The sequence below is a fragment of the Cynoglossus semilaevis genome, chromosome 18 (assembly GCF_000523025.1).
Source record: "Cynoglossus semilaevis isolate Cse_v1.0 chromosome 18, Cse_v1.0, whole genome shotgun sequence".
NCBI classification, from domain to species: Eukaryota; Metazoa; Chordata; class Actinopteri; order Pleuronectiformes; family Cynoglossidae; genus Cynoglossus; species Cynoglossus semilaevis.
The window spans coordinates 11,182,003-11,196,533 of NC_024324.1; the positions used below are offsets into that span (position 1 = coordinate 11,182,003).

The following is a 14,531-nucleotide window of genomic DNA, read 5'->3' on the forward strand; positions in this document are numbered from 1 at the left end:
ACAAAGGGAGGGGAATACGAAAAAAAAAAAAGATTTAATTTGTGTAGGTTCTCAGTCGTAGGTTGATTTAATTTGTATTTATACTTTAAACTTACAAACCAGCCTGGAGGTTTACTCCCCGGAGAACCTGCTCAACAAATGCAGAGCAGGAGACCTGGTGGAGTTCGTGGCGACGGGACAGTTCCCACACTGGGCTGTGTACGTGGGCGACTTCCAGGTGGTGCACCTGCACAGAGCCGAGGTCAAGAACAGCTTCCTGACCGACGCAGGTCGAGGACGGAGGTGCAGGATTGTCAACGACTTGTACAAATTCAAGCCTTTGGGTCCGGACATGGTGGTGCAGAACGCCATGGAGCAGGTGGGCTTGAAGGACCGGGAGCTGAGCTGGAGGAACTCGGAGAGCTTCGCCGCCTGGTGCAGGTTTGGGAAGAGGGAGTTCAAAATGGGTGGGGAGATACGGATAGGCAAGCAGCCGTACAGACTGAAAATAATGGTGTCGGACAAACAGTCCCACGTGTTGGAGTTTCAGAGTTTGGAGGACATGATCACGGAGAGGAGGAGGAACGACCACCTGGGGAGGAAAGCTGTCCTCCAGGAGCTCAGCACTCACTTCAGCAGTGTGGAGGAGAAGAGGGAGGCAGGCTCAGACTGATGCGGCTCACTCTGAGTGGCCTTTAGCAAACACAGACTCGAACCCTCTCACCTCCACCTCTTATATAGGAGGAAAAGAACAGCAGAAATAGAATAAACCCACCACCGTGAGTTTTTCTGCAAGGCCAGTCGCCCACCCCCTCCAAAATATTCAATGTCTTTGTTTCAAAATTTCACTAAACTTTAAAAAATTAAAAAAACTAAAATTGTACTAACATGAATCCAAATAATAAAAGCACAAGTGTTGTCAGTGCTGTTAGTTTTTAATCTGATTAATCACAGGGTAGCTGTGGATTCATCACGATTAATCATGGTTAATCGTGATGGTTACTAATCACAATTTATCATGATTAATCATAATTAACAAAGAAAAGGAAGATAAATAACAGCAGGTAGATGTGTGTAACAAAAATACTGAATTTAACATTAATTCGCCTGTCTGCGCCCCTTACATTGAGAACCACTGACTTTCCATGAGTTTGTTTATGCAGATGTTAACATGCCTTTAAAATGAAAATGATTTGTTTGCCTCACCGTGCCTTCACACAGAACAGAGTACAAAAACAACATCCTCCCCACGGCTTCGATGGTTTGTGTTACTTTATATGTGTTTTTGTCTAAAGGTCAAACCTGTTTCATAGTAAACATTGTTAAACAGTCAAACGGATTATTGTGTTTACTTTGATGAAACGCAGAGCGCTGTTTGAATGACATATGTTTCCAGGGCTGCGTCGTGATAGTGCCAAAGGTCTTATCTTGTTGAAACCACCATCAAAAGGCTATTGGTTTGTATTGAAGTTGTTTGAGCAGAAGGCCAGCATTGTACCTTCTGAAGTGTTCAACTGTGGAGGTGTTAGCAGCAGCAGAGTCCTCTGTTGGACTTGGCCGTTTCTCTGTTGATGTCACCGATGGTTACAGGCTGGATCTGTAAGTCTGAGGCCTATGAACTGTGAACACTGTAGACCAGAGGTCCCCAAGGTCATTTGGTAGTGAGCCACAGAAAAAAAATAAATATCACACTGTTTTATTATCAGAGGAAGAAGTGTTTTATTTTGAAAAATTCTCTAGATCCTCTGCCAACTGCAAATGCAAACGGTGTTTAGCAAAATAAAAGTCTTGCAGAGCTGCTTTAAAAGTGAGACAGGAGGTGGAATAAGAGCATCCAGCTTCTTAAATTCATAAAGTTGAGAATACTTTACTGGCACAGGTGATATTCATGTGTGTTGAGTTCTACTTTTGTATCCACATAGTTTTCCAAATCATATCTATTTTTTTTATACATACGGCTGCAGTCCTTTAAGAGCCAGGGCCTTTGCAACGGGCCAGACAACCCAGGCAATTACCCCTGAGCTGACATTGGTCCATTATGGAGCAGCTGTCGGGAGAGCAACAAGTGTTTATACAGAGGGTGAACAGAAAATGTCAATTTTCAACAGTCTCTTAATGGTTTTCTGTGGAAACATTAATCCAGTTCAGGCTTGTACCGAAGATAGTTACGCAAGGTCCGAGTGTACTTCAAAGCTACTGGTCAGCAGCTGGGAGTAAATACTTGCCCGTAGGCTAAATTATCTGAATTTTCCGTTTGTCATGGAGCTGCAGCATTGATTCGTTGTCAGGATCGTCTCTGTAGTCATCTCAAATCTGTCTTCTTTGTCTGACAAACTTCTCCTTTATGGCCACAGTTCTTATCACCTACAGCAACACCCTGATGCTGAATGACTTTGATGAGTTCAATCATGTCAAAGATGCTCCAGTGATTGATTGGTTTTGTCTGTGTTAGCAGCAGCAGCAGCAGCAGCAGCAGCAGCAGCAGCAGTGTCAGTGTCCTCCTCAGTGATTGTATAGTTTGATATAAGCTCTTTGACAGAATGTTTCTTTTCTTTTTTAATTCACAGTCTGTCCTGTTACTTGATCCGTATGCGGTTTCACTCCATCCCTCCTCTCACCCAAACACAGAAATGTCAGAGCTGCCTTTAGGGTTTTAGCGCATCTTGTCAAGACATTTTGGAGTTGTGGAGTTGTCGTCGTGTGTTTTTTCAACTTTGCGTAGAACGTGCCACACAGTAAATATTTTTAATGGGTCATGTTGTGTTATCTACTTTATTAGTTATTTTAGAAATTAGCATATATACATATACATATGTTTTTATATATATTGGTGTAATATGTCTATGTATAGATGTGTGTATGTATGTATATATTTATGTAAATCAATATACATACATATATATGCATATGCAGTATGACTATATAACAAAGTGCATTTACCACCTGTACGTGTAAGTGCTGCAGTGAGTTATGGGGTTTTGATATGATGCTGTGGTTGTTTTTTTTCATGGTGATGTTTGATTGCAGCCTGGCTCTGTGTCACCCATCCAGCTCAAAGTAGTCCAGACTATTAAGGCGTGAAACACCTGCTTCCTCATCAATCAACTGTCCCAGAGTTTATGAAGCTCCTGTGACCAGCTGGGTGAGATATCGGGACAATGTTTCCAGGAGCAAAACAATGCATTAGGATTCAACATTAAGCAGGAGGTTGGGCGTGACAATGTGTGTGTGTATGTGGTGGTGGTGGTGGTGGTGGTGGTGGGGGGGCTTTTAGTTACAACCTGGTGTTTGGAGGAAGAAGGTTTTTTTCTTTTTATGACAAAATCAATCCTCCGGCTTTGATTACATCAGGAACAAATGTTTTCAGCACTTTCACGTCATCTGTGCAACTTCAGCATCAGACTCCAGCTCCACACAAAGAGCAGATGGCACGTCAATCATTAAATCATTAAAGTAAATGACTTGCTGCTGATTAATTACCACTGGCTGGTCTTTATCAGAGAATAAAGTAACAAACAAAAATACAGGAAATATTGCTATTGCAGCTTCAGTGCAATGATGACACCATTTCACACTTATTCCAAAGATGCTCGCTGTGCCCTGAAGGGTCTGTTAAAAAAATCAGCAGTTCTTTAAATTTTTAATTGTTTTTCTAAGAAAAAGGATAATTTGGTCAGGGTGGATGTGGAGAGAATGAGTATTGTCACTGCCACAGGAGGAACACGACCTTCCACAAAAGCAGACAGTTGCATCCTTCACACTTTTGTGTCCACTCTTTTGAGCCTCAGTCAGAGCCAATCAATAATGTCAAATTTTAAAATTGTAAAATAAAAGCACCAGCAGCTGAGTTCATAGTCCTTTGCCCAGGCTTAGTGTTTATAAAGTAGCTCTTTGACACCTGGCTGAAGTGTGATTATCATCAACACAAACCAGCAGAGAAAACTACATGCAGATAAAACTGTTTTTTTCACTGGTTTGTTCACGTGTGTTGATGTGAGGTGGAGTCACAGGAGGACACGGTTTATTTTGTGTACTTTAATAATGATGTATATTAAATCAGTAAGAGTTGAGGCAGATGTTGCTTGTGAGAGTTAGTTCTGTATAGTTTGGTTTGACGCCACAAGTATAAACCTAATCAGAAATGTATTTCAGTCTGACTGAGAGAGGCTGAACAAGAGCTGTGGGCAATTTCACTTGTCACACAGTTTTATTTAAGGCTTAGAGAGTAGACTGTATATAAGGAATGATGCATGTTGTGTTTTAGATAACCAACCTAACCAGTCATGTACTGATTTGACTGTCCAGCTGTTCATTGACCTGTGGTCAAAAATGTGCATTTTTAATTTCTGATACTTGTTGATTAGGAACAGGTGAGATTTGGCTCAAATCTTTTCTGGAATTGTGCTCTCTCCCACTGTGCTGTCAAACTGTGTTCCAGGCCCATTTTGCCCGTCTGTTCTGGTTTCTCCCAGATTCAGTTTATCTGGTAATCATTGTCCATCAGATCCGTTTTTTTTTTTTTTTTTTTTTTTGAGTTAAAAACAGTTCTGCAGTCAGCCTCTTCTGTGAACTTGCAGCTAACAGGTCAATCGATTTCTAAATGTCTGTGACCTCTATTTGTGCTGCTCATTTCCTGGATGTTTGTCTTCCTCCTGGAACAGCCTGATGGATTCGGCCGCACATCCCCTAAATTAATATCACTGAGGTTATTTTATTTTTACACAAATGGTTCCCACTGTCTGTAATAAACACAGAGAGTGCTCTTCAGGCTGTCTGCTCTTCCAGTGGAGCTGCGTTCATCCAGCATTAACCATGTGCCAGCACGATCCTCTTGATGGGATGTGAAAGCCTGGACATAGCAGATGTAGCCCAATTATAATCAACTGTCAGCGCTCGCCTACAGGTACCACAGCCTGCTGCTGCTGCCGCCGCCGATGCTGCTGCTGTGTAGGCTTCATGATATGCTGATGAATTGATTAGATTAGTTATGTGGTAGAAAAAAATTAAATTCATCTCCCACGGAGACGGAGATGAAAAAAATCTCATACAGGCCATTTAAAATTATCCAAAAAAGTCGTCACAAAAGTCAGAAAATCTGACTTATGCAGATGGGTGAGAACCAGTGCTGTCAGATGATTAAGATATTTAGGCTGATTGATTACGATTAATCAAGATTAATCGACCTTTCCTTTTCCTGTACGTTGCTGGAACAGAAAGACAAATCCCTGAATGAAATAAAACAAAAATATAATTCAAAATATTCTTTGGAGTTTTCGTGGATCTTGTAGTGGCGATTGTTGTTGTCAGAAGTTTGTGTCAGGAAGTGAGGAGGGTCAGAGAGTCTACAGAGATACTTTGATTCTTCCTTCATACTATCTTCCGTTTATTCTACAAAACTTAACATTTGCTTTGTTTACGTCTTGGTTTAAATGTCTCGCCGTTTATGAAACAAATGTATCTGTGATTGGCTCTTGACCTTTACTGTTTACATCTAGTGATGAGAACGTTTTGGTGGAACCAGACAGAGTTGGGGATTCCTCCCAGTAACTGGAAGTGGTCGGACTGAGAGACAACACAGAGAGAGGCGCTAATGGTGGTTGACAAGAACAGGCACTCAGAAACCAATCGATAGAGGTAACAGGTTAACACGGCCGACTGTGCACAGATCCCCCTACAACAGGCAGCGGTAATAAGAACAACAGTCGAACAAACAGCTGTGATAGTGGACGAGACACTGGTCACAGACTCAGACTCTGCTGACCTGACAGATACAGACTGACCATTGATCTGACACTGTGTTGTTGTTCACTAACACAACCACAAGTTAGGATATAATTAAGTCTCCATGACTCACTGTTTTCCTTGAGTTCGACCTTGATGTACCTCACTGCAGTGGTACCAATGTGGGGGGTGCAGACTAATTGCAATGGGCGTGGGGAGGAAGTTGTAGTGAGTCAAATTGATTTAATTTTCATTTTGTGAAATGTACTGATTTGTAATTTGGTTTTCTTTTTTCTTGTGTGGATAATAATTTTTAAGAGTATTTTAATTAAAATTCAGTGGAGGTGATGGTGGTGGTGGGTGGGTAGTGGTGTTCACACACCACTGACTTAAAAGGGAAAAAAAACTCTTCTTACTTTAGTACAAATTTGCAAAAACGTTCTTTTATAAGGCAATTCAAAGTTTCTTTTGCAAGAAAAAAATGACCTGTATAAACTATATCGTGATTTTAAAAAAAAAGTACAGTTCAAGAACAATTTAAAAAAATTAAACAAGGACTGCATTGAAAATAAGTACGTTTGATTCAAACTTGGTTCAAATCCCAGCAGTGTTTCAGGAGGCAGACGGTTGTTTTCAACCTCCAGTTAATGACAAATTAGGCTCTGTGATAGTTTGGGCCTGCATTTCACTTCTGAAGCTTTTTATAGACTGTCACTTTATCCATTTCACCTGAACTTTTAACTTATAATCCTGAATTAATTAAAACACAGCAAATAATCAGATTCTGCACAATCGCTGTTCCCTTTACTGATCGAGGCAAAATGTCAGAGCGGCAAAACCAAGTTAACCTATTGATTTCTTTCTCATTCAAAATTATAAATCTTATATATTTGCTTTAAATTAGAAAATTAAATACACAGGCAAAGTTATCATGTACAAACCTGTGTATGTAACATTTGTAATAAATTTGTTGTCAACAGATGCGTCAGTGCCCCCAGCTGGTCATCTCTGTGCATTTCTATTTTAGTGTGTCCCTGGTGAAATGGTGCAGGTTTTTACATCAGCAACCAAACCAACAGACACTGGTGTGAAGTTAGCAGGCGGCCAATAATCAATGTCATACTACGAACAGATTTGTTATTTGGAAAAACAAACAAACCCTGCAGTACATTTCCTATCCTGTAGATGAAAAATAATTATCAGATAACACTGGTGTCTCATTTAGGTTTATTTTTCTGACATTTCAAACGTGTTCTATTGATTGTGTGCCAGCTGTGGGCGAGTCATTTGGCCCTGGATCCATCCTTGTTCTACATTTAATTTGTCATCCTCTCCATGTTTACATCTCTAATTAGTGGGCAGGCTGCCCGGGTGTTTGGCCCACAATGCTGCCTGAAGCTTTGGGCTTTTATTCGAGGTCCACGGTGAAGTGGCACAGCTGAGTGGCCCATGATGCAGTGGGAGCAGGTGGCCTCATTGTCTGTCCGGGCTTTGTTTATTTCTGCCGCCCGGCCCAGTGTTTCCATTGGCAGCTCCTGCTGACACTGGCTCTTCACACCTGTCACTTTGACATGATATAGTGGGCAAACGGAAACATGCTGCGCAGAGTGTGTTTACCTGGAAGCATTGGTGTGGCTGTGGTACTGTCATCTGTACAGTTAAATACATGATGATCTGTCCTAACGATTTATTTATTCTGTCAGGTTCAAGAGAGTTGACTGGAGCAGACTAAACAAACTGTAATTTCTGATTAATTCATAGTTTTCAGTTTGTCGTTCACATGCTCTGTATTACACCAAAAATATTAATGTAGAGTATAGCAAATTAATTTTGAATGAATAATATTAAATATTACATTTAAATAAATAATTTAAATATAATAAAATAAATAATGTGTTATATATATGAATATATATATAGTGTATCCACATATACTATATACTTATATGTATATAAGAAATCTACATCAGAGAGGGCTGAAGCTTGGCAGGAATATTTAATATTTTATCATTAAGGAAGATATTAATTAACATATCACATTGTGAATGAAGGAATAGCCCACAGTTATTTTTTTAAATAAAATTAAATGAAATTCTCTGTTAGTGAAGTGCTTGAGGTGAGGTGTAAGAAAATGTTAAGACTACATGTTTGATTTTACAATTAAGCACATTTCCAGGTAGATGCATCATGTCATGCTAAATTAAACACCCCAGCTATTTGTGGTTTCATTATCCTGCAGTGAGGATTATTTTCACTGTAATTTCCGACTCCTACAGTGAATATTAAACTGGTAAACAAGCATTTATACGACGCTTGACAGTGCCCTACACTCTGACACAGATGCTGTGGCTTCATCCCTGGCTTCATGCTCTCATTATGAGCTCTGGGAGCGTTGGTCTGATTCCCTCCTGGCTCACAGCTGCTGCACTGTCTAAAATAACAAGGCTTAAATAACAGACTCTTCTGTGGCCATTTAAAGTTATAGCAGGGCTTCGCAGACATTCTCTCCGTTGTTCATTAGTATTCTGTCTTCCTCTCTGGCTAACTACACTTTGTTTAATGGAAAAATTCATCAGAACTTTCAAGAGATTGTCTGAGCAATTGCTCGTTCATCGATGGATGCTCTTGAAAGCTCATAAAGTCGTGCTGCTCCAGACTGACAGTTTTCACATTGGTTATCAATGCATGAAAGAATGTGAACCATTATCATCCACTGGCCTTGTTGTTGCTGCATTTTCTGGGTTCACTCTCTGTGTTTTTGCTGACATCCAGTGGTTGTTGGCTGTTTGCTAACATAATATATAACGTGTCTGTAGTGATGCGGAATTGGAGGAGTAATATATAACATATGTGTCTGTAGTGATGTGGAATTGGAGGAGTTCATGCTCAGAAAGAAAAACAGTTGTTCCACAAAAGTTGTTTTCCACAGTAGTTACCAAATGTTACTGTTGTTGTCACCAGAGATTGCGATGTTACAAATGTTCACCGTCTGATCGGCAGAGGAAACAGTTCTTTTAATGGAGGATGAAGTGAAGACATAATGGTTGGTTATGGAGAGAAGGCTGTTTCTGTAGACAGGTGCCGTTGTTGGTGGTTGTTGGTTGTTTGCAAAAACCAAAATATGTTTTTTTTAACGTGATATATTTTTGTTCTCTTCAAATATTCCAAATTTCTTCTGACCTTTGTTATTCATCCTGCAGACTAAACATTGTAATACATTTTTAAAAAATACATTTAAAAATATATAAAATTTGATATTTTTCAACTCATTTACCTTTAGTTTAGGAAAAGTACATTTCTTTTACTTTGGTAAATGTGTTTTGTCTAAAAATATTGATTTTCAAAATATAATTGTTCTAATATTTAAATTAAATACAATTAAATTTTAATGTATTTTTTCCTAAGTTAAAAGTGTTACCAGTGTAAAAATTGCTCCACTGGTCTGCAGTTTGTGAAAATGTTTCAGCTTTTATAATGGTGTTTTCCACGAGCCACCCGTTGTGCTCAGACAGCTGGGGCCTCGCTCGAACTGCCATGTGCCATCTGTGGAGAAATCTGGGGACATGAGGTGTTGCTCCGACTGTCACGTTCCTTATGAAATCACAGCAAGACAGTAATTTGTCAGCATCAGGAGCTGTAGGAAAGGTCAGGGTTCAGGGAAACAAAGGACATATGGAATACAGCAGGAAGTATGAATTTGAAATTTAGACTCGTAATCAGCCGGGACGTCGCGGCCCCAGTGACCCCATCAGCTTCGGTAGTCGACAGTCTGGCTTCTCCTCTGCTGTTAAAGGCTTTGCCTTACCTGTCTGTACACACAGGCCATTTGTTCAGATGGAGTGTCAGTGTGCTCAGCTTCCTCCACTAATGATTCCACAGGCGGTCAAGGCGCTGTCACTAACAGCTTTTCCAGCACACTGAATGGACTCCTACATGAAATCAGCTCAGTTTCCACTGCAGGGAGGTCACCCACTGTGTTACATGACACATCAGTATTCATGATTTTTTGGTTTCTCCACCTCTGTCTCCTGTTTCAACCCATTAGTGTTCTCCTCCTAGACGTCTCCTGATCCTGACGTCTAGGGAGTACTTTAGACCAAATGAGGACCTGGGCACTAATCACTGTAAAAACCAAAATAGTTGATTCTCAGCATTCATTATTCAGGCCAGGAGTGATTCATTGTCTGTCACTGGGCCAAACAACCATTCAACAAACATTGTAATTCACAGTAAAACCTATGATGAGTTTAGAGTAACCTTTTGACCTTATTCTGTAAACTATTACTAACATGAAAAATCATGATTTAGTTTCTGTTAAGGTCATAGCGACGTATGGACTTTTTCCCCCACATCATTCACTCATCTGTGTTTAGACACCAGTGATTATTAGTTCACCGTCAGCACATAATCTATTTTTAGTGATATGTTAAAGAAAAAAAAAAAGTAGTTCTAAAGGTCAGCGAATTAAAAGCTAATATTTGCTAATTAGCATTTTAAAAGGTGATAGCTTAGCTTTGCATGTCACTTGTTCACCCGCCCTGTAGTCATTGGTTGTTCTAACCATTAGGTGAGTATGCAAATAGATTACTTGAGCAATTAGCTGTGTTTCTTATCGTTCTGAAGATGTCGTACCGTTTCTGTTTATATTACAGACATGGCACTGCTGCCATATATTAGTTTAGTTATTTTTACTGTCAGCCCTTCATCTATTTTTAGTTGATATCATGGAGACAGAGAAGGGCCAAAGGTCGTTGGAATACAGGCTAATATTTGCTCATTAGCATTTTAAAGGTGATAATTGCTCTGGAGAACAGAGGCATCATTACAGCATTGATGTTTTACATTTATTGGACTGGACCAAAAGTTCAGCTGGTGAGCATTAGCTCGGGGCATTTCATCCACGTGGTACGAACCTTAACCACTCAGCTGTCACGCTGGCTGTAAATCCTCTTTTTTTTTTTTTTTATAACTTCACTGGATCACATTAATGGCCTGAGTTCTATTATTCTCTCAGCCAAACTGTGGAGTTGGGAGAGCAAAGTCAAGCAAAGTCAAGAGAAAGGATTAGGGATAAATTCACAAAGGCAGCGTTTCAGATTTGTGCCTCTGGTGCCAACCATGAGGTCCAGCACCTGCACTGAAGCTGCTGCCAGGCAGAGGCAGAGCTGCGCTCAGATCCTGACACACAGTTCTCACACAGGGCTGATATATCAGGGGAAAAAATAGATTCTGACAATATGATCCAACTCGCAGTAAACATCTTATTCAGTTATAAATAAGAATATTTAATTTGATATTGAAGTAAATATGTGTTCCATTATTCATTTTTAAAGTGGACCAGAGAGGAATGGAATGAAAGACCATACTTTGCATTTTTATCATTTCTGTGAGGCAGATAAAAAGGAGATTTCAATCATCTTGTAGAGAAAATATTCGGACTTTTGGTTGAAAGGACATGTTTATTGTTCCATTGGAAGAACTCAGTTTGCTGCAAATCATTTCAGGTAATAACTAGAAAGTGAAGCATGCCAGAGAAACCAGAGTAACAAAGCCAGTCCTTTGAAATTTCCAGGATATGAAGTGTACAGCTCAGGTGTACACACACACACACACACACACACACAGAGGGGTTTTGTATTCAGTGTAGGCTAAGCTCAGAATAATGAGCTTGGACTCATGAGGTGCAGTTCAATAATTCTCTTTCTCTCCCTGGTTTTTCAACTAACACCAACAAAATGGTGCAATTTAAAAAAAAGCTGATTACAATAACGGAATATCAGAAAACAAGGGATGAAGTTGGGATCCATGAGGAGTGTGAGGTCTGAGCACATTATTTAGATTAGGGTGTTAGCGGCAGGTAATCTTAGAGGAAAGTTAATAACAGCACAGAGTCGGGCAGAGTCACATGTTTAAAAAAAGTATTCAAACTACTGAGCTTTTGCTGCCTGTGTGAAATTAATTACCTTCAACATTGGCCTGAGTGAAAACAGTAGCATCAATAATCTCATCATTTTTCACCTCTGTTATTTCACTATTTCGAGGTGATGAAACTATTATGATACAATTTCTGACAAAAATTATTATTCTTGTTAATACTGTTGGTCAGGTTCTAGCTAACTAGAATGAATCTAACTTGGATTTTAACAGCTGCAGCCAAAAAGTGTGTGGCTCCAGAATTAGGCAAAAATCTCTCACCAAATATGGACCAGTCACTTTTTGGCCCGCATATAACGTCTTCCTCAAGACATCTGTTCTTTATCGTTGATATTTTCGTAAACTCTTTCCTAACTCTGTGGATAAGGTTGAATCTCAAGAGATGATGTTGTCCTGCTCCAGACGTATGTAACAAAACATTCAACAAAACGTTGTCCTGCACGAGAAATGCTGCATTATCACTGTAATGGTTCAGTGATGGTTGGTCGAGAAGTCACAGCAGGAACCCACATATAATGGAAACATGTAACTGTGTGTACGAGTGTTTGTGAGAAGACTGCACAGCAGGCCACATGCTACCATCAAGGTAGCGTAGCCTTCTTTCCTTCCATCCTTCCTTCCTTCCTTACTTCCCTCCCTCCCTCCCTCCCTCCCTCTCTCCCTCCCTCCCTCCCTCCCTCCCTCCCTCCCTCCCTCCCTCCCTCTCTCCCTCCCTCCCTCCCTCTCTCCCTCCCTCCCTCCCTCCCTCCCTCTCTCCCTCCCTCCCTCCCTCTCTCCCTCCCTCCCTCCCTCTCTCCCTCCCTCCCTCCCTCCCTCTCTCCCTCCCTCCCTCCCTCCCTCTCTCCCTCCCTCCCTCCCTCCCTCTCTCCCTCCCTCCCTCCCTCTCTCCCTCCCTCCCTCCCTCTCTCCCTCCCTCCCTCCCTGCCCGAGGCTTGTGCCCGAGGCTTGTACTGTATATGTATGGATTTAAACTGCAATAAGCCTCACATATCCACACGTCGACCCGTCAACCCCTCCCTACAGGAGGTGCACACGTCAGCCAAGTGAAGGTCTTCAGTTTTGCGGAGGTCAAAGTTGTCGTCTGTCAGGCTGGCGAGATGTCTGTGTGTGACTGCTCAGGGTAATTGGTGGCATAGCTGCCTCCGTGGAGGGGGCTTGACAGAAATCTTGCCACGTGTCAGCGAAGCTCATTGGAGCAGCATCAGGTTGTTGTTGCTGCGAGGGCTCGTCATGACGGGACACAAACAGAGAGGCTGAGACGCAGCAGCACATGAAACAGAGACACACTGCCACAATCAGCTGCAGTCAAAGGTGCTTCACACCTGGAGCTCCAGATGATGTTACCACTGCGGACAAAAGCCACCCACACGTCCACTGATGACATGGGAACAGTGGACATTGTGGTGATGTATAAGGGAAAGGCCAGGCCTGCAGGAGTTTTATGGCTATTACCTGTTAGAGGTGGTTTGAAATATGACATGCTTGTGTCTTAGAAATCCTCCGTGAGAGATGTTTAGCTCCAGGCCAGGGATACTTTCCCGTCACATTTCAAGGCCAATTCCGCAGTTGCCTGGATACAGACCTTCACATGAGCAGAGTTTCTACTCAGGCCTTTGACAGCTGAGCCAGGATGTGAAAATCAGGCAGCTAGTTAACAGTCTTCCTTTAAGGATTCTCTTATAGTGAACCCCTTCTTTGCTCCCTTCTGTGTGTTTTCATATCAGTTATTGGGTTACACACTGTAAGTAATAGGGTTTAAAGTTCAGCTTCTCTCATTGTCACCAGAGAGGAGTCGATTGTCTGCAGTTTGGCTCAAAGCAATGGCTTTTTAAGCTTTTTACCAGGACCCGCGTCAAAGGTTGACTCACTATTCCAACACAAGTTGTGGTATAATTCAATATGACTGTGACCAAATCAGTCTTAAATATAACTTTCCACATTTTATTGTTTATTTTAACTTTCTGTTGACTTCTACAAACCACACTAAGACTGTATGTACTGTATGTGCAAACTATTTATTATTATTTGGGATAATTTTGTCCTTCGTTGGTGTTTCTCCAAATAATGTAAATTTACTGCTGTCAACTTGCTTTGATGGATTTTTAATGAGAGACAATTGTGCATTTGTTGTTTTTTTCAAGGTTGCCAGGGGAACTACAATTAATCCCAGAATTCATTGGATGAGCATGGTTCCCCCTGAACAATTCACCTGTCAATCACAGTGCTACTTAAATACTCGGTCCCATTGGCCCAATCCCTGATCCTCATGTTTTTGGACTATGGGAGTAAATCAGAGTACGGTACACAGGGAGAGCATGAAAAATCCATACTGAAAACCACCAATTACCACCGGGGATCAAACCTGTCATCTTCCTACTGTAAGGCAAGAGCACCAACCACTCTTTTCACCACTCCAATACAGTAGTTCTTATTTTTTGACAATTTAATTTTTATTTATTATTGAAGTAAATCGGTAGTTTCAACTTGTTGACCTTACTGTGTGTCATATCATTTGACAGATTTTTTTTTGTTGAGTGTTTGGGAGCCTTCTGCAGCAGTCATGGCATCAGCTAATTCAAAGACCAATGTCACACCGAGTTAGCTTATTCTGTCCATCAATTAACTTTTAATTATTTTCCTTATTAGAGTCAGTAGAAACAAAAAGGTCAGTTGGAGAGAATGACCAGGCCTGTCTGTTTCCTTGGCTCCTGCAGAGATGTTCTCGTTCTTTCTTAAGGCAAAGAGACACATCTGCGTGCAGTTCTTCCTCAAAATAAAATTCAAATTAAAAATAGGAGTAGCTCAACCTCAGGGTTGCAGTTGACAGATGCATGGGCATTTTATTCTTTGAGTTTCTCCAGACTGAAGCCTATTTGAGTTTCTTTTATTTCTTGTCC

At 40.9% G+C, this 14,531-nt stretch overlaps 1 protein-coding gene across 1 annotated transcript in view; it reads left to right on the plus strand.

Annotated features, from left to right (window-relative positions):
* The window catches only part of lratd2a (LRAT domain containing 2a), a 3,658-nt gene extending 930 nt beyond the window's left edge, over positions 1–2,728 (plus strand). The window contains exon 2 of the mRNA XM_025065051.1: positions 96–2,728. Within this exon, the coding sequence (XP_024920819.1) occupies positions 96–652 (557 nt within the window). The 3' untranslated portion in view covers positions 653–2,728. The remainder of the gene's footprint in view (positions 1–95) is intronic.
* Positions 2,729–14,531: the final 11,803 nt, after the last annotated feature.